The sequence below is a fragment of the Dendrobates tinctorius genome, unplaced genomic scaffold, assembly GCF_039654945.1.
Source record: "Dendrobates tinctorius isolate UK_male_01 unplaced genomic scaffold, ASM3965494v1 ptg000121l, whole genome shotgun sequence".
Classification (NCBI taxonomy): Eukaryota; Metazoa; Chordata; class Amphibia; order Anura; family Dendrobatidae; genus Dendrobates; species Dendrobates tinctorius.
In genome coordinates this window covers 1,846,681-1,867,315 of record NW_027361789.1, presented here as the reverse complement: position 1 = coordinate 1,867,315, position 20,635 = coordinate 1,846,681, and the positions used below count along the sequence as shown (strand labels likewise).

The 20,635-nt window shown below is 48.2% G+C and overlaps 1 protein-coding gene across 9 annotated transcripts in view; it reads right to left on the bottom strand.

Annotated features, from left to right (window-relative positions):
• HERC2 (HECT and RLD domain containing E3 ubiquitin protein ligase 2) overlaps window positions 1-20,635 on the bottom strand; it is a 364,746-nt gene that overhangs the window by 210,766 nt on the left and 133,345 nt on the right. For all 9 annotated transcript variants that reach the window (XM_073541474.1, XM_073541475.1, XM_073541476.1 and 6 more), the window contains 2 exons: window positions 20,394-20,607; window positions 19,423-19,547 (listed from right to left, as the gene is read on the bottom strand). In XM_073541474.1, the coding sequence (XP_073397575.1) occupies window positions 19,423-19,547; window positions 20,394-20,607 (339 nt within the window). The remainder of the gene's footprint in view (window positions 1-19,422; window positions 19,548-20,393; window positions 20,608-20,635) is intronic.

Sequence of the window (20,635 nt, the reverse complement as noted above, 5' to 3'; positions counted from 1 at the left end):
GCAGTAATGGATGAAGTCATCTAGCACCTCTGGGATATTTGTGTATCCAGTCCAGTTGGACTCTACGGGTGGATGAGGCTCTGGTGCTCTACACAACTTCTTACAGGCACATTCAGTCAACAGAAGTCTAAATATTATTGTGTGTTCCTTGAGAAGTGGGGTGCAGATCCACAGTTTCTGCTGTAGCTAGCACTCCGTTTGGTCACAGTGGTAGGTTTATTATATTGGTTATTCAGTATGTCTTTTACGGTCACATCTTCACCTAAAAAAAATGTGGAATTCATTTAACCCCTTGACCCCCTCACCCTCCGGCCATTTTCCTTTTTTTGATCTTCCCAGTGCCTTAACTTGTTTTATTTTTATGTCAATATGGCCATGTGAGGGCTTGTTTTTTGCAGGACGAGTTGTACTTTTTAACGACACCATTGGTTTTACCATATAGTGTACTGGAAAACAGGAAAGAAAATTCTAAGTGTGGTGAAATTGCAAGAAAAGTGAAATTCCACACTCACTTTTTTTCTTTTTTTTACCATGTTTACGAAATGCTAAAACTGACCTGCCATTATGATTCTCCAGGTCATTAGAAGTTTGTAGATACCAAACATGTCTAGATTCTTTTTTTTTTTATTTAAGCGGAGAAAAAGAAAAAAAAAAAATTAAAAAAAAAAAATTCCATCATTTTCCTGTTGTGACTCCATTGTTCAGGAACTGCGGCCAGGTGAGGGCTTATCTTTTGCAAGCCAAGCTGACGTTTTTATTCATACCATGTTGGTATAGATACGATGTTTTGGAGCGCCCATTATTGCAAAAATGCAATGTTGCGGCGACCCAAAAAAAAAACAAAAAAAAAAAAAACTTAATTCTGGCGTTTTTACTTTTTTTCTCGTTATGCCATTTACTGATCGGATTAATCATTTTTATATATTGATAGATTGGGCGGTTCTGAACACAGCGGCTACCAAATAGATTTACTTTTTAAAAATAATGTTTAATTTTGAATGGGAGTGAATGGGGGGGTGATTTAAACTTTTTGCATTTTTTATTTTTAAAAACTTTTTTCTTTACTTTACAGTTGTTTCAATAGTCTCCATGGGAGACTAGAAGCTGCGATCATCCGATCGCTGCAGCCTTGCTCTGTGTAGCAGAAATGCTCACTTGCTATGATCACTGACCGCTGGGCGGCGCTCAATGCAATACGGCAATAACAACCAAAAGGTTGTTATGCCAACCCATCGGTCATGTGACAAGCGCCGATGGGTGTGATTAGTGACCCACTTCCGGCGCGATCGTGTTTCCACCAGCGGCTGATAGGGGCACAGGTCAACTGTTGAAATCAGCTGACATCTGCCTGAAAAGATGTGGGCTCAGTACTGAAGCCCACATCACAGGGGGAGACCGGACATGCACAGTACATGTGCGGTGCATGTCATGAAGGGGTTAAGGACTGAGTCATATTGTACATTAATGACAGAGCCTCACTTTTAAAGTCTGACATGCTTTATTTATGAGGTAATAATTCCAGAACGCTTTAACATATCCAACGGAGTCTGAAATTAATATTGCATTTATTCATTTGCATTTATAAATTCATCAAAAATTTGACAAAAAAAAAAGGAGATTTTTGTGTACTCACCGTAAAATCTCTTAGCCTCTAATTGGGGGACACAGAACCATGGGTGTTATGCTGCTGTCCACTAGGAGGCAGCACTAGGCATAATCTGAAAAAGATTAACTTTGGCTCCTCCTCTGCAGTATACACATCTGGACGGCGTCAGCCTTCTCCAGTTTTGTGCAAAAGCATTAGGAGGAACATAACAGAAACAACATAACCATGCCTGTAAGAAGGCTACTATGCCCGAGCTCAAGAACAATATGAGAACTGAACCGTAACAATGGACCATAAGGGCAACAGGGTGGGAGCTGTGTCCCCCAATTAGAGGCTAAGAGAAAGATTTTACGGTGAGTACACAAAAATCTCCTTTACTCTGTCGCCTCATTGGGGGACACAGAACCATGGGACGTACCAAAGCAGTCCCTGGGTGGGAAGCAATGGACGAATATTGTGCTGACAGGTCCCTAAACTAGGGGCACTGTCGCCTGCAGAACCAGTCTACCCAGGCTCGCGTCTGCTGAGGACTGGGTATGAACTTTGTAGTGTTTTGTAAACGTGTGTAGGCTAGTCCAAGTGGCTGCCTTGCACACTTGTTGTGCCGAAGCCTGGTGCCAAATGGCCCAGGAGGCCCCTACCACCCGCGTAGTGTACCGTGATACTGGCCGGACAGCAGACCTTTGCGAACACCTTCCGGAAGAAGGAAAAGGGAATCAGACCTCCGGAAGAGTGCAGTCCTAGACACATATACGCAATGCCCTGACGAGGTCAAGCGTATGCAGAACCTTCTCCACTCTATGAACAGGAACCGGGCAAAGGGATGGCAGTGAAATTTCCTCATTGAGGTGGAAGTTGGACACAACCTTCGGAAGGAAGGACGGGACTGTACGGAGAACCACCTTGTCCTGGTGAAAAGCCAGGAAGGGCCGTCTGCAGGAGAGTGCTGACAGCTCAGACACCCTGCGTAGCGAGGTGATTGCCACCAGAAAGACCACCTTCTGGGATAGAAGGCGGAGTGTGACTTCCTTAAGGGGTTCGAAAGGTGGTGCCTGCAATGCTGTCAGGATCAGGTTGTGGTCCCACGTTTCCAGTGGACGTCTGTAGGGGGGAACCAATCGGGAAACCCCCTGGAGAAAAGTCCTTAATTGCGGCTTGTTAGCAATGCGTCTTTGAAAAAGCACTGAGAGCGCTGACACCTGGCTCTTAAGGGAGCCCAGGGATAGCCTGGCGTCCAGGCCCGATTGGAGAAAGCCAAGTACCTCTGGGAGGGAATAAGGGAGTGGGATCTGGCCGCGAGATTCGCACCAAGTAAAGAAAGCTCTCCAGGTACGGTAATAGATCTTGGCGGAGGCTGGCTTCCGTGCCCTGATCATGGTTCTAATGACTTCCGGTGAGAGCCCTGCCTTGGTTAGAACCCAGGTCTCAAGGGCCACGCCGTCAAATTGAGAGCCCCTGAGTTCTGGTGGTAGAACGGGTCTTGTGACAAAAGATCGGGACGGTCGGGGAGACGCCAGGGGGAGTCTGCTGTAAGTTGCACGATGTCGGCGTACCATGTACTTCTGGGCCAGTCCGGTGCGATCAGGATGGCTGGAACTCCCTCTTGTTTGATCTTCCTCACAACTCTGGATATCAGGGGGAGAGGTGGAAAAATGTACAGAAGCTGGAACTGGGTCCAGTCCTGAACCAGGGCATCTGCTCCGAGCAACCACGGATCGCATGTCCTGGCCATGAAAATAGAGACCTTGGCTTTGAGATGGAATGCCATTAAGGTCGACGTCCGGGGTCCCCCCAGCGATGGCAGATCTGGCAAAAAATTTCGGGATGGAGGGACCACTCCCCCGAGTCCATTCCTTGTCTGCTGAGAAAGTCTGCTTCCCAGTTGTCCACACCCGGAATGTGGACCGCAGAGAGTACCGACCTCGTGTCTTCCGCCCAGTGGAGGATATGTGCCACCTCTCTCATAGCCCGAGTACTGCGGGTCCCGCCTTGGTGGTTCACATATGCCACCGCCGTGGCATTGTCCGACTGTACTCTGATATGAGAGGCTGCCAGTAAGTGACGAAAGGCTCTCAATGCCAGGAAGATGGCCCGAATTTCCAGGATGTTGATGGGCATGCTCGCTTCCACTGGTGACCACTTGCCCTGTGCTCTGTGATGTAGGTGCACCGCACCCCAACCTGTCAGGCTTGCGTCGGTGGTCAGGACCTTCCATTGACCTGAGAGGAAAGATTTTCCCGTTGCAAGCGAGGTTGGCTTCAGCCACCAGTGCAGGGACCTCCTGGTTGCCGATGTTAGCCGGAACTCCCTGTCGAGGGAGAAAGGATTCCTGTCTCAGGACTTGAGGATGGCTAGTTGAAGAGGCCTGAGGTGGAACTGGGCAAATGGTACCGCCTCCATTGCTGCTGCCATCCTGCCAAGGACTCTCATGGCAAACCGGAGAGATCGGGGGGGATTGCGGAGGAGTATGCGAACTCCAAGACGGAGAGCCAGTGCCTTGTCCCTGTGAAGGAGCACCAGACCCCTGGAGGTGTCGAATAGCATCCCCAGGAATGTCAGAGACTGACTCGGGGCAGTTGATGACTTTTGCAAGTTGACTAGCCAGCCCAGGCGACTCAGTATCTTGAGACTTGTATCCGGAAGACACTATTTCCTTGACCCACCTGTCTTCTGTAATAGGCAGCCAGACTTGCTGAAGAGTAGAAGTCGTCCGCCTACGGGTGGGGTGTCTTCGGGAATTCGTGAGTCATGAAGAGGAGAAAGTCTGAGGTTTTCCTCCTTTGGGCTTCGCCTGGCCCGCTTTCGACTGCCAGATCCTGTCCGGCATCTGCGCCACCCGTGAGTTGTCCCTGCGCGGAGAGCGGTTACGGTTTTGTGCTGGACGCAAGACAGACCAGCCCGAAGAATTAAGAAAGGATCGGAATCGAGTTTGGTTATGCCTTTTGAATGCGCGTTTAGGCTTTAGTTGAGGGAGAGAGGTACCCTTACCCCCTGTGGCGTTGGATATCATTGTGTCCAACTTTTCACCAAAAAGCCGCCCACTGAGGTACGGGAGATGCGTGAGGGACTTTTTTAAGGCCACGTCTGCTTTCCACTTCCACAGCCAGAGGATACGCCGGATCGTGATGGCATTTGATGCTATTCCCGCAACACCTCTTGCGGAATCCAGAGCTGCATGAAGCATGTAATCTGCTACCACTGCTATTTGAACCGCTTGGTCCGACAGCTCAGGATTTGAAGCTTGGAGGCCAGCCTGCAATTGTTTGGCCCAAGCCAGAATGGCCTTGGCCGCCCAGACTGAAGCGAACGCGGGAGCCAGAGAGGCTCCTGCCGCTTCGAAGATAGAACGAGCCATGCGTTCTACCTGCCAGTCTGCTGCGTCCCTGAGGGTTGAGCTATCTGGCAGTGAGAGGAGGGTCTGTGCTGCTAGCCTAGAGACTGGGGGGTCCACTTCGGGTGGATCTGTCCATTCCTTGGTGTCCTTCTGTGGGAAGGGGTACCTTGCCTCCAAATATTTGCGATTGGTGAATTTCTTCTCAGGCTGCGAAAACTGCTTAGTAAGAATCGCCTGAAATTCCAGATGATTAGAGAAGACCTTAGGTGGTTTCAGAACACCTTCAAAGCAAATCTTGGGTTCTGTGGCTTCCGGGGGTGGGTCAGAAATGTCCAGCACCTGATGAATGGAAGAAATTATGTCCTCAACTAGCGCTGTATTGCTAGGGGGCCAGGGACCAGAGACCTCTCCGTTTCGTTGTCTGAGTCGAAGTCACAGATGCCTTCCGAATCCTGCGTATCGCTAAGGCGTTCCCTGGTGAGCGAACTGGGGCGGAGGACTTCTGTGGTCGGTGATCTCTGTGGAGATCTGCGCTGTCTGTCTGTTAGGGGAAGGTCTAGGTGACCTGGAACCACGGTGTCTGTCCCTAGAGGGGGATGACTGTGTGCTATAGGATGACGCAGATGAACGCGACCTGTTGGTCCGCTTACGTCTGTGAGTGTCGGAAGCGGCATGTCCCTGAGTCGAGCTGTCCCTTTGCTGGGTAACGCTCATAGCTGAGACATGACCCTGCAGTGCCTGGAGTAGTGTGGAGGTTTAGTTGTCTATGGACTGCGTCATAGACTGCGACATCTGAGTAGCCCATTCCGGCGTGGTAGCAGATGCTGAAGCATTGGTAGGGGCCTCTTGGGGTTCTGACCCAGTATTTTGGATACAATCCCGGCAGTGCGGGTACGTGCTGCCACTGGGGTGATTTTGCAGGCTGTGCAGAATGCATAAACACAGTCCTGCCTGATTTTCTTCCTTGAGCCCGGCATAGTGCACAGAGTGCAGAAGGGCTGGCTATGCAGAGGGGCCCACAGGGGTGGCTACGCAGAGGAATCCTATAGGAGAGCCTTATAGGTAATATGGATTCATAGCTGAGTAAAGAAAACCCAGCTGTGATCTTACCCCACCAGTGTGCCCCTAGGTCCAGCACCGACGATTTACAGTCCTGTACCACCCGGAGACTGGCTGACGTTGCTGCTGATGTCACAGATGCCTTCTGCTGCAGCAAAAATGGCCGCCGAGAGGACGAGGAGGGAGAAGGGGGCGGAGAGCTGAAAAGAGCGCACAGTGCCAAGTAAAAACGCACCCTTTCTGTCTCGATCCGCCCCTTCTATGACACTGTGGAGTGTCATATTTGTCATCCGGGGGCGGGCCGGGGGGCAGGGAGGAGGCGGCGGCTTCAGCTAGGCCGAAGCCACGGTCTAAATTAGAAGTCTGATGCCCAGAAGGGCTCCAGGCCGGCGCGGATGTCCGGGAGGGGGTCGGATCTAAACCAGACCCCCCCAACTAGCGGTGGGGCTAGAAGCTGGAACGGGGCCCTGTGAGGGGTCCCCCTGAGGCGCTATGGAGCTGGTGCTGCCGCAGAGACAGGGACGCAGGGAGCCCTGTGTCTGCATGTGCCATGCCTGCCTGCACTCTCCCCCGGCCCCAACAGGAGCCCGCAGCGGGCTGGGGTCCCTGGCTTCCGGAGCTGCAGAATGCTGCCTTGTTCAGACCCTACCTGAGGCGTCTCAACCTAATGCCCCCAGAGGGGGATTAGGGAGGGTGCTTTTGTCACCATCAGGGGTCTTCATCCTCGACCTCAACCCAGAACCCAAAGGAATTAGGGAAGGAGTGGGGTCTCGACTTCGAACCAGTACCCGAGGGACTGGGGAAGGAGTGACATGGGGAATATCCATCTCAACTTCAACCGGGCACCCCATAATAGGGGACCGAGGAAGGAGCCATGCCGGGAGTCTCGCATGAGACCCACTTTTCTTCATCTGTAATCCGTTGGGGAAAAAAAAAAAATCTTTAGGTGTAACTCCTATGCGACACTAAGCAAAAACTGGAGAAGGCTGACGCCATCCAGGGGTGTATACTGCAGAGGAGGAGCCAAAGTTAATCTTTTTCAGATTATGCATAGTGTCGCCTCCTAGTGGACAGCAGCATAACACCCATGGTTCTGTGTCCCCCAATGAGGCGACAGAGTAATAAATTACACAATTTCGCAAATTTCAAACTTTTAATTTTTATGCCCTTAAAACAGCTGATAAATAACATTTTCCTTATGTCTACTATGTGACAGAAAATATCCAAACGTGACACCATTCTAATAAGAACTAAGAAACTTGGCACTCAACTTATGATAAGGAAATCCAGATAGTTTTTATACTGGTCAGAATCACACTCAGATTCCTACAGAACCCCAGGACAGGCACGTTTCCCTGTCTACATTGCAACAATGTAATGAGGGGCAATACATTTCATCATCCACACTCTGGCAAACAGTATAACATCAAATGTTACTCTACGTGCAACACTTCATTTGTTGTCAATCTGATCAAATGCCCCTGCGGACTACTATATGTCGGGGAGACGACACAAGCTATTAAAGATAGGATATCCAAACACAAATCCACTATTAGACGCAAAAACCTGCTCCTACCTATTCCGCACCATTTCATCACCACGGGCCACCAGATTTCCCAACTCAAATTTCAAATTATCGAGCATATTCCCATACCTAGATAAGGGGGTGAACCCTAAAAAAGGGAGAAGCTTTTTGGATACACAAACTCCAAACGCTTTCACCTAAGGGCCTCAACAGGGAGTATGATCTCCTCTCCTTTATATAATGTCTTTTGTACCCTGCATGACCCCTTAGAACCAACTCTGATGCCTCTGGTACATGGATATCTTTAATAAGCTCATTGTTGTATTGTTTTATACATTTATGAGAATGTCTGTTGTAATTAGGACATTATTGTCATGTTGTTGGTTTTTATGTCCATTAACTCTGTATTCCTTTTATTACAGAGCCAATTATACAGAAATGTCACCACCTGATCCACTTCCCCTGGATTCTCCTCCTTTTGTTATTTTCCGCTTCTACTTTCCCCCTATTTGGCTGCACACCACTTATGTTCCATAGAGAATATAAAAATAAAAAAATTGCACCATGCGAGTGTTTGCATCCTCTTTGCTTTCCTCTCACAGTCAAGATTAATTGTTTATTGCATATAGTGTACATGTTTTTCATAAGGTCCGCTATAATGTTCTCTTACTACATTACAATAGTCCTGTACACCGCAGTGGAACGCAAACAAAGATGGCGGTGGAACGCATACATCACTTCCACTCGCCCCACTTTCTGTCAGCGCGCTCTCAAGTCCCGCCCTTCCCCTATTTCCTCTCAGCCCGGCACGTCCTCCACATCTGCGGTGGATTCCGGGTCAGTGTAGGAGAGGCTAAGCACAGCGCCTGGTAAGTAATCCCTGTTGGGGCTTTCTGTATTGTCCTTAATCGACATAGCACGCTGCCTCAGATGTGTCTCTGACACTCAGCGCTGCTGCCACCAGTGGCACTAATGTGCTACCACCACTAACCATCGTTACTCATGAATTTGGGCTTCTTGTATCATCCTTATCAGACACAGCGCGCCGACTCACATGTGTCTCTAAAGCCCCCGTCACACAGCGAGATCACTGCTGAGTCACAAGTTTTGTGACGCAACAGCGATCTCACCAGCGATATCGCTGTGTGTGATACTTACCAGCGACCGGCCCCCCTGCCGGGTATCGCTGATCGTTCTCGAATGGCCTGGACATTTTTTTGATCTTTGGTATCTCGCTGGCCAGCACGCATCGCTGCATGTGGCAGGCGGGAGACCAGCGAGCTGGAGCTGGTAACCAAGGTAAACATCGCGTTTCTAAGCGCCGCTTAGAAACCCAATGTGTATGTTAGATACCAGCGCGCTGGTAACCAAGGAAAACAGCGTGTTTCTAAGCGCCGCGCGGCGCTTAGAAACCCGATGTATACCTTGGTTACCAGCTCCCTGCACCAGTGCGCTGGTATCTAACGTATACTGCGGGTAACTAAGCGACGTACGTTGCTTGTTACCCGCGTCGTCGATGTCTTGATCGCTGTTGAGATCTGCCTGTTTGGCAGCTCACCAGCGATCATGTAGCGACACACCAGCGATCCTGACAAGTTCATATCGTTGTCGGTATACGCTGGTGAGTCGCTATGTGTGACGGGGCCCTTACACTCAGCGTTGCTGCCACCACTGACTGTAATGAGCTTTCATTACTAACCTCGGTTACCCAGGTGGCTCCCTTTGTTTTATATTTGATATACTCTACCTTACTTTCTAGCTGCAATATATATCTGATGGGGACGACTAATAAATATATAGTGTTTGCCTAGACAATCCCCCATATCTGCCTTCATACATACTAATGGAAACCCTTTTTTTTTTTTTCTGCAACTTTTCAAATCACTGCTTTTGGTCAGCTTTGACCTATACACCCCTTCTCATAATTGCAGGTATGCTCCTATATTTATGTTTAAAGGGACACTACCACTATTCAACAGCCTAATTTTTCATTCATATTTACTCATCACTTGCAGGACTAAACTCCAATTACGGTTGCTGCTACGCCATCTTCACCTACAGGCACATATAGCCCTGTAGCTATACTTACTGATGCCTACAGCAGTCGGGTAGGTACCTGAACCCATCTCCCTCATTCCTTCTTATTCGCTTATCTTCCCAATTTTATGCTAAAAGACCTTCTTATCTCACTATATATCATAATGGCATTTTTTCCATTGTTTTTCCTTCTTAGCCTTGATGGATTTTGCGCTCTGGTTCTAAAGATTTGTTTAATTTTTGTATATATTATTGTCAGGCTGATGAAGGTCCAACTGGGACCGAAACGTCCTCTGTTTTTGTGACTGCCTAAATAAAACAAATCTGGATTTCCTTATCATAAGTTGAGTGCCAAGTTTCTTACTACTATCTTACTGGCTTGGGAACCTACTTGAGCACCTTCACAGTAGTGCTACGGTTTATTCTCTTACCATTCTAATACGTGCATCCCACAAGGTGCACAAAACCACATTCAGGAAGTAAATTACCGTAACTATTTAGGTAAATCAAAGGAAATAAAACAATGTGGAATGAAAAAAAATTGTATCCGGCTTTAAGAAGGTGCACAAAACTGTGCCGGACCACGCTTTTATGCACGCATAAAAAGACGGACACCGAAGGATCATAGGTCAGACGGTGTCCACAGAGAATCCATCTGCCTCATCATAGGGAATCTTCCACCGGGGGTTCCTAATGAATAAAGTATTTCAGAAATTTACTCAGAAACCCTGATGTAAGCGCTCAGTGTAGAGCCCCGGATAAATGTGAACTGGAGCCTTACTGTGATGTTTGGGAGGCAGAATGAACAAATCAACAGCAGGTGAAGAATTTGATTTATCTACTTTTTACACCGCCCCTCGTGCGTTATAAGCGATTAGGTAAATTTATTCTTCAGGTCTGTGTGATACCATATTTATATTGATTTTATTGTGCTTGACTGCTGTCACATACTAATTTTTTTTACAAAAACAAGTTTTTCCATCGCAATATTTTAAGAGCTATAATATTGAAGTTTTTATTGGTACGTAATATTTGTTTGCTTTCTATTACAATTTTTGTGAGACAAGGCAGAATGAACAAAAACTAGATTTTTGTTTGTTTGCTTGCTTGTTTTTTTCTTTTTTAAGGAAAGGGGGTGTAATGCCATTTACTGTGTGGTAAAAGTGATGAGGTTGCTTTAATCTTCGGGTAATTACGATTATAGAAATACGACATTTACGCATTTTTCAGACTATAAGTCGCACCAAGGTTTTAGAGGAGGAAAATAGAAAAAAATTGAAGCAAAAAATGTGGTCAATTCTGTACTAATATCCCTCATCCTGATATAGATGTCCCCAATCCAGATATACATGGCCCCCTCATCCACATCCTGGTATACATGGCCCCCTCATCCCCATCCTTGTATGCATGGCCCACATCAGAAAAAAAAAACACGGGTATTACATACCTGGTAATGTGTTTTTTCATGAGACATGACGGCACCACGAGAGAGGGGATCCGCCCAGCGAGGACAGGAAACCTTCAAGATAAAAGGGGCGGCTCCTCTCTCATCAGTTGTTTTACAGAGCACGAGAGGAACTCCGCAGGTTAGTGTACACATAAATAATACAACTTTAACACTGCTAAATTTCCGACACCAAGGGAGTGTATAATACTAATAATGCACCCAACTAATGACGTGATCAATAGGGCGGGAATATAAGGGTGCCGTCATGTCTCATGAAAAAACACATTACCAGGAATGTAATACCCGTGTTTTTCCATTCTACATGACGGCACCACGAGAGAGTTACAGAGATTTGTATTCTCTTTAGGGGGGGGATCACTGCTTGTAACACTCTTCTCCCAAATGTGAGATCAGAGGTAGCAGATAGGTCTAATCTGTAATGTCTGAAAAAGGTAGATGGAGAGGACCAAGTGGCCGCCTTACAGATTTGGTCGATGGAGGCGTCCGCTCTCTCCGCCCAGGACGTTGCCATGGCCCTCGTGGAATGGGCTTTTAGGCCCTCTGGAACAGCCCTGCCTGCACTACTATATGCTAGTATGATGGCCTCTCTCACCCATCTAGCTATAGTTTGCTTAGAGGCTTTAAGGCCCTTCCTTGCCCCCCGATATGAAACAAACAGGGCCCTCTGTTTCCTCCAGGGTTTTGTCATCTCTAAATATTGTAGGATACATCTCCTAACATCTAAGCAATGTAGCCTCTCCTCCTTGTTACCGGGGTTAGGACAAAAGGATGGCAAGACTATTTCCTGAGCTCTGTGGAATTTCGACACTACCTTAGGGAGGTATGCTGGGTCTAATCTTAAGACAACTCTATCGTCCATAACCTGAGTGTATGGCGGGTCTGCTGACAGTGCGTGTAAGTCCCCCACCCTACGTGCCGATGTAAGTGCCACTAATAAGGCCGTTTTTAAAGTTAACACTTTATCTGATGTCACGTCTAGTGGTTCAAATGGACTTTCTGTTAGAGATGATAGGACTAAGTTTAGATCCCAGGGAGGAGGTTTAGGAGATGGGACAGAGTTAGCTATAGTACAGGCCCGGATAAACCTGGCCACCCATCTATCATTTGCTAGGTCATAGTTGAATAATGCTGCCAGGGCTGAAACGTGTACTTTGAGGGTGCTGACAGCTAAGCCCAAGTCTAAACCCCTTTGCAGAAACTCTAGCACTGCCCTCACCGGTACTTCTCCCTCCCGTATTGGGCCTGAGGTGGACAAAAATTTTCTCCATATTCTCCCGTATATTTTTGTAGTCACTGGCTTTCTGCTACTGATTAGGGTGGAAATTAACCTTTGTGAAAACCCTTTTTTCTCTAACAGTGACCTTTCAAATTCCAGGCTGTCAAATGCAACCTGGAGTTCGGAGGGTGATTGAAGGGACCCTGTGTTAGGAGGTCGTGGTCCTCTGGGAGTACCCATGGGTCCGTCACTGACATCACTCTTAGCCAGTAGAACCACGGCCTTTTTGGCCAAAAGGGAGCTATCATAATTACTCTGGCTCGGTCCTCCCTGATCTTCTTCAGGACTAATGGAATGAGGCATATCGGAGGGAAGGCGTACAGGAGACCTGATGTCCATTTTATCCTGAAGGCGTCTACCGCCAGTGGCATGTCTGCTGGACTTAGAGAGCAGAACTTTTGAACCTTTCTGTTGGTTTTTGAGGCGAAGAGATCTATTATGGGTTTCCCCCACATAAGCATAATCTGTTGAAAAATGGACTCTTTTAGGCACCATTCACCTTGCTTCAACCGGTTCCTGCTCAGAAAGTCTGCCTTCAGGTTGTCCACACCTCGGATATGCAGGGCCGATAATGAGAGAAACTGACGTTCCGCTAGAGTCAGGATTCTTCCCGCTATTTTCATTAATGACCGAGAACGGGTGCCCCCCTGATGGTTCACATATGCTACTGCTGTACGATTGTCTGATAGTACTTTCACGTGATGTCCTGTCAGGTGTGTCAGTAAACCTTCCAGCGCCCTTTCGATGGCTAGCAGCTCCCACTCGTTTGAGGATAGATCTTTTTCGTCCTGAGCCCAAGGATCTTGAAGCCATAGGGTGTCTAGATGGGCTCCCCAGCCCCAAGGGCTAGCATCTGTCGTGACTACTCTGGAGGCTTTATATGTCCAGGGTACTCCCCTTGGAGAGGACTCTATCTGTAACCACAACCTGAGTGACTGGAGTACAGGGTCCGGGATGGTGAGCTTTTGCTCTAACTGCCCCTGAAGCCTCAGATCGTTTTGTAACACACACCACTGAAGTTCCCTTGTGTGAAACTGAGCCCATTTTATTGCTGGTATGCAGGAAGTTAGGGATCCCAACACTGACATGGCTTTCCTCAGAGTCATTACTGGCTTTCTTAATGTTGTCCTGATTAGGTTTTTGATTTTTTCTTCTTTTTCCTCTGGGAGGCGACATTCCTGCACCACCGAGTCTATTGTTAGGCCCAAAAAATTCTGGATCATTGTTGGTTCCAATTTGGATTTTTTGAGGTTCAGTTGCCAACCCAGAGTCTGAAGTGTCTCCATCACTATCTTGACTTGTTCCTGTCAGTGAGAGAAATCTCTCCCCACTATCAGGAAGTCGTCCAGATATGGTATTACCAGAGCATCTTTTTCCCTGAGATGTGCCGAGACCTCCGCAATTAATTTCGTGAAGACCCGGGGGGCTATTGCTACCCCAAAGGGCAGAGCCCTGTATTGAAAGTGATGCCACTGAGATTTTATCTGGACTGCCACCCTGAGATATTTGCGGTCTTGCTGCCGGATCGGGACATGATAGTAAGCATCCTTGAGATCCAGGACCGCCATGTAACACCGAGGAAAGAGGAGTTTCACTGCAGATCTTATGGTTTCCATCTTGAATGATGGGACTATCAAATATCTGTTGAGGCCTTTCAGATTTATAACTGTCCTCCAGGAATTGTCTGGTTTCTTTATTAGAAATAGGGGGGAGTAAAAGCCTTCCTTTTTTTCTTTTTCCGGAACTTCTTCCAGTACGAGTTTCTGTATGAGTGACAATACCTCCTCTTCCAGACTCTCTTGTCTTTCTTGAGAAGATTGCACTGGAGTCTGAATGAATTTTTGTGGTGGCCAATGGTGGAACTTTAATTCCAGACCTGACCCTACTATCTGTCGGATCCAGGTGCTGGATGAGATTCTCTCCCAGGCTGGGAGGAAGTGAGAGAGCCTTCCCCCCACCTGAGAAGGACCGTCACTGGGAGGGTTTTTTGGCTTCCCTGGAGGGCTTGCCGAAATAGAAGCCTCTTCCTCCTCTGTATCGCCTGTCAGAATTGTTTTTGTCTCGATCTCTGAATTGTTGCTTTCTGAATTTTCGGCCCCTCTGAAAGGAGCGCCGAAACGCTTGAAATGGTTGTTTTGGAAAATTTTTCTTTGTATCACCCGCTTTTTCCAACACGTCATCCAATGCTGGTCCGAACAAGAAATTTCCCTCACATGGCAGAGAGCACAGTTTCATCTTTGCCTGAGTGTCCCCCGGCCAGCATTTTAGCCATACTGCACGCCGTCCTACATTGGTTAAGGCTGCTGACTTTGCTGCTAGTCTGGCCGAGTCTGCAGAAGCCTCTGCGAGAAAGTCTGCCGCCGCTCTAATAGCCAGTAATGCTTCCAGAATTGACTCTCTGGCAACTCCATGTTCTAGTTGATCCTCCAAGTTGTCTACCCATATCTTTAGAGACCTAGCCACACACGTAGCTGAGATAGCCGGTCTTAGTGCCCCAGCCGAGGTTTCCCAGGCTGTCTTAAGGCAATTGTCCGTCTTCCGGTCCAGCGGTTCTTTCAGAAACCCCAGATCCTCAAAGGGTAGGGAGGTTTTCCTGGCGACTTTTGATATCGCTACATCGATTTTGGGAGCCCTATCCCAGGATGAGGATGCCTCTTCCTCAAAGGGATACCTCCTCTTCAGAGAATTAGATATCTGGGACTTTTTCTCTGGTTTTTCCCATTCGCGTTTTATGAGCCCTTCTAGTTGCTCATTAATAGGGAAGGTCTTACGCTTTTTCTTTTGTAGTCCACTGAACATGAGTTCTTGGGCTGTCTTTTTTGCTCGCTCCTCTACCAGCCCCATGGTAGATCTGATTGCTTTAATAAGTTCATCCGTAGATTCTACTGGGAACGTATCTTCCCCATCTGAGCTACTATCTGAATAGTGCGTTTTATTTGAGTCCTCCTCTGACCCTGTATAGTCTTCTTGAGAGACCCCTGAGGGGCTGGATCTATCCCTAGTTTTCCTATCTGCATCCACAGATTGTAATGCACTTACTGACTTACAAACCTCTGTTTGAATTAGGGACCTCAGACTATCCGAGAATGAGGGAGTCTCCTCCGCTATTGTTTTGTTAATACACTCCTGGCATAACTTTTTATTCCAGGCTGTTCCTACGGGACTTTTGCATAAAGCACATTCTTTATTCTTAGATTTTCCCCTACTTTTCTTATGGACTTCCTATACTCCACCCCGCCAATGTATGTAAGAGAGGGAGGAGAGGGAAGAGAGGAGACAAGAGAAAGAGAACAGACATTAGAGTACTGGACTTTCTCGTAGTTCACTCACCACTCGGACGCTTTCACAAAACGGGTACCGGATCTGGAGGCTGACTGGTCTTCTCACTGTCTCCTAAGGAGACTAGGGACCCCTCCTTCTTGCGTTGACGATCCGCCCGTGCGCTGCCCGAGCGGCTTTCACTGCTGCTGCGGCGTGTCTGGCTCTTTTCGTGTGAGCGTGACCGCCTTTCCTTTGCTTCCTGGCGTGGTTGTATATGCTCTGGCGAGGGGCTCTCCATCCTGCCGTATAGGTCTGCTGCTATCCTGTGCTGAGAGCAGTCACACCCGACCATGTAATGGTGTAGTGACGCCAGCCACTACCAGTTTAAATAGCAGCCCCCAGCTTCAAGCTGCTTAGCAGGAGCCACCTAATGAGAGCAGTCACCTTCAGCCTAAGAGGGAAGGTTATTCCTCTTTTTTTTTTTTTTTTTTTTTTTTTTTTTTTTTTTTTTTTAAATTGGACCGCCTGGTCCCCGTACCCCGCTTGCGCCCTCTGTGCACGCGCGCCACTACCTGTGTCCGCGCGCCCCCTAGTGACTGCGCACACCCTCCTGTGTCTCTGCTGTGCGCGCCACCTCTACTTCCGGGTCGCCGCACACCACTTCCGGTTTAGCGTCGGCTTCCTCCCAGCAAGGCCCCGCCATGCGCGCTACCAATGCACGCGTCCTTGCCGCCCTGGTGTGCTCAGCGGCGCGAACCCGGGTTTTCCGGTGAGCGCCTGGGCCCCATACCGGTCACCTGCGCTCTCCCTCTTACCTGAGGAGAAAGGATGGACGATCCACTATACCACCAACGTATACACCAGGTAAACCTTCCAGAGCCGAATTCTGCGGGGACTGGCGTCTGGTCTCAACAGGGCGGGTACACCAATGTGGCACCCCCGAGGAGAAATATCTTCGCCCAGGCACCGATGTGTCACATTGGCTGCATGGCCACCGTACGTCGACAGGGAGGGAACACGGAAAGTGGCCTCCGTGGACGTCTTACGGGGTACATTTACATCTTGGAGGGTACACCGCCTGTGGTCTCCAAGGTATCCAGCTTCACCCGGGCATCTGCCCCATGGGCTGTGGCCATGCACTCGCTCAGGGGGGACATAGGAATATATGACCCCCGAGGCGACTACCGGCACCTGGTATCAGGTGTAGCAGACCGGTGCCTGCTATTTGATCACCCGACCCAGGCCCAGGCATCCTCTTCTTTCTTCCAATCATCAAGAGGTTTTCATCTTGAGGGTTTCCCATCGAGGACAGGAAACCAACTGATGCGGAGAGAGGAGCCGCCCCTTTTATCTTGAAGGTTTCCTGTCCTCGCTGGGCGGATCCCCTCTCTCGTGGTGCCGTCATGTAGAATGGAAAAAAATTACTTCCCTGCGCTCCCTCGCAGCTTTCTGTTCTGATGCCAGGAGCGGATTCAAGCTTGTAAGCAGCTCATGGCAGCGATGTCATGCACTGCATACAAACAAACAGAGGACAGCTTCCGGAATACTCACTGCTCCCCACGCACAGGACTATGGTAGTGTGGAGCAGTGAACATTCACTTCTCTTTAACCCCTTTCTGACCTTAGACGCAATAGTACGTCCAAGGTCAGATCCCCCCGTTTTGATGAGGGCTCCGGCAGTGAGACCGCATCAAAGTCGGGACATGACAGCTGTTTTGAACAGCTGGCATGTGCCCACAATAGGCGCAGGTGGAATCACGATCCACCCACGCCTATTAACTAGCTAAAGCCCGCTGTCAAACACTGACAGCGGCATATAACCAGCGCTTCCGGCCCGAAAATAACCGCATCGTCGACCCCCGTCACACGATCGGGGGTCAGCGATGCGTTGGCATAACAACCAGAAGTCTCAACTTCTATGGTTGTTGATGCCGGATTGCTATGAGTGCCACCCGGTGGTCAGTGCTCATAGCAATGCTGTATTTCTGCTACATATAGGCGATATGCTCATTGCCTATATGTAGCAGAGCCGATCAAGTTGTGGCAGCTTCTAGCCTCACAGAGGCTATTGAAGCATGCCAAAATTAAAAAAAAAAAAAAAATGTTAAGAAATATGAAAAAAATTTTAAAAAAATATAAAATGTTTAAAATCACCCTGATGGGGGCGAGAGAGAGGGCTCTCTCGCAACCTTCAAACGCCACAATCACAATTGATCACAGCATCTTTTAACAGTTAGAGAGCCAGGGGTGCGTGCACTGGCCCTGGCTGTTAGCGCAGGACCTCGGCTGTCAGCTGAGCCAAGCTCCCAGCAGCTATCATGCAGGGAAGTCCTGATATCTCAGCACTTCCCTTTGATCACAAGCTGTGATCGGTCAGTCAGATTGACCTACTTATGACAGCAATCAGAAAGCAGGAACCGCTGAAAATGGTCCTTGCATGCATCTCTACCAGTGTCGCTCAGCGGTAAGTGACCGCTGTCGGCACGGACCTGTCACTGTGTGCTTTCACACAGTGACGTGCATAGCAGGTCACAATGCGGGAACTGACAGTCGCTCATGACATGCTATACATGTCATTGGTCGTTAAGCGGTTAAAGGGGTTGTCCGGGCTTTTCACATAATCTCAGTACAATATCTGGGCTGCAGAATTATGACAATAAGTAATTTACTTTCTGTCACCAGTTTGGACGATTTTCTAGATATTCTGAACAGAACGTCCAAGGGGAGGGGTGTTATGGCATTGAAATGAGAGCTAGTCGTAACCTCCTACTCTACTCCAAACATGCCCTCTATAGCAACAACCCCACCCTCCATAGCTACAGGCCCTCCCCGTCCACATGAAGAAGCCCTCATCACACAGTAACAAATCCTCCCCCTCTAGCAGCCTCACTGCAGAGAGCAGGACCACTCAGCTGCTCCTCCCCCAGACACACGCTGAACAGTTATCTACGGAAAGTGAAACTAGTGAGGAGGGAAAATCATCCTGTATTCTGGGCCACTCCATGATTACAATACATAACTCACCAGTAATTCCTTCCCTCACTGTCCCAGGCTGCTGGCAGCAGTGAGAACAGACTGTGTGATGGCCAGTGATGGGGGTCTGCAGATTCTAATCTGCACAGGGGATGGCAGTCACCAATGTAATCTGTTGTGTGACAAAGCCTCTGCTGTGTGAACGAGACAGCTCTGTGTCACTGATGTCTTCACACAGCAGCAGATTTGGTGCAGTGTATGTGTGAGCACTGTGTCTCTAATGACACAAATACTGATGGGAGCAGCCTGTCCCAGAATACAGGAAGATTTTCCCTCCTCACTAGTTTCACTTTCTATAGATCACTGTTCAGTGTGTGTCTGGGGGAGGAGCAGCTCTCTGCAGTGACGCTGCTAGAGGGGGAGGATTTGTTACTGTGTGATGAGGGCTTCTTCATGTGGACAGGGAGGGCCTGTAGCTATGGCGGGTGGGGTTGTTGCTATAGAGGGCACGTTTGGAGTAAAGTAGGAGGTTACGACTAGTTCTCATTTCAATGCCATAACACCCCCCCCCCCCCTTGGACGTTCTGTTCAGAATATCTAGGAAACCATGCAAACTAGTGACAGAAAGTAAATTACTTATTGTCATAATTCTGCAGCCCAGATAGGTACTGAGATTATGTGAAAAGCCCGGACAACCCCTTTAAATAAGGATATTTAATGCAATCTTTATTTCTTTTCTTGCTTCAGTAATTACTAAACATCACAACTTGCGTCTAAAGAAAAAAAAAAAAAAGTCATCTGGTAAAGTGAAGGGGAAATAACGTTACAGAAGAGAAAGCAGATTAAAAACAACCCATCAAGACGAGTTTCATTGCTGCCGTACCTGAATCTCCGCAGTAATTGCAGTATTTAGTGCACATTCCAAACCTCCGTCAGCCATCAAGCTGCTCACCAACAGGTCAATCATAAAACGACGGCCTGGACTTATCGACATCTCATTTCCAGATGCTAAACATAATCGTGAAATAGTGAATACATTAAAACTATATACATAATGAACTTTTAACGCAACGTAACAGAAACCACATTTCACCCCCATCATATTTCACATGGTATTAACTGGAGACTCATCGTCCTCTCTGCGCTGTAATATAGCAGATATAATAGGTGGCTCACTGGCATCACTACTAGTTATAAGGGAACTGATGGTATGTTTAGTGACGTTTCATCTGCACGTGACTGTTTCATCTGCACCTGTCAGACCGCCTTCCCTTTTTTGTGTTTGGAGTGTGGGAGGTAACCGGAGAACCCACGCAAACACGGGGAGAACATACAAACTTCTTGCAGACGCGGTTCTTGGTGGAAATTGAACCCAGGACCCCCACGCTGCAAGGATGCAGTGCTAGCCACTGAGCCACTGTGCTGCCCAATTATACATTCTATTCCATATATATCCTAGAAAAGTTTGATCTTCGAGTGAATTAGGCACCAGGAGAAGTATCAGACTTTTTGTCTTTGCCCTTTAAATGGATACAGACTTGCAGACAGACCACACAGTGCCCCAGCTCCATTAATAGAGCCCTCCGGATCAGACAGAATTACTTTCATACAAGAACTATATCAAGAGACAGTTGTTGATGTAAATGCCTTTTCGAGGCAGATGAGGAGTTTCACCTTTCCAAAAGGGGAATCTAAGATTTAAAATTAACATTTTTAAAATGGGACAACCCTGGAGAACCCTCGGACAAAATAAAGCTGCCCTAGTGATTAACCATTCCTGCCGGGGTTCTGGGGGAGGGGGGGGTGACCTGTGAAGCAGGCTATATAGAAATCATGTTTCTAGAAGACATGTACCTGCATTAGGTAGCAGCGCCGATAGAGCTCTGGCTCTTTCCTCAGCTGTTGGCAGAAGAACAGACCATCCACTTTGTAGAACTGCTTGGGCGGCTGACTGCACGGTGTTTAGCACGCCAGCGTTACTTGCCAATGTGACCACTGTCTGCTTCAAGCTGTTCAGCAAAGTGCTTCCAAGTCCAAGCCCTACTTGGTGGCTAATGGCAGCATGCAACTGGAGGAAAGAGTAGTATCAAGAACCA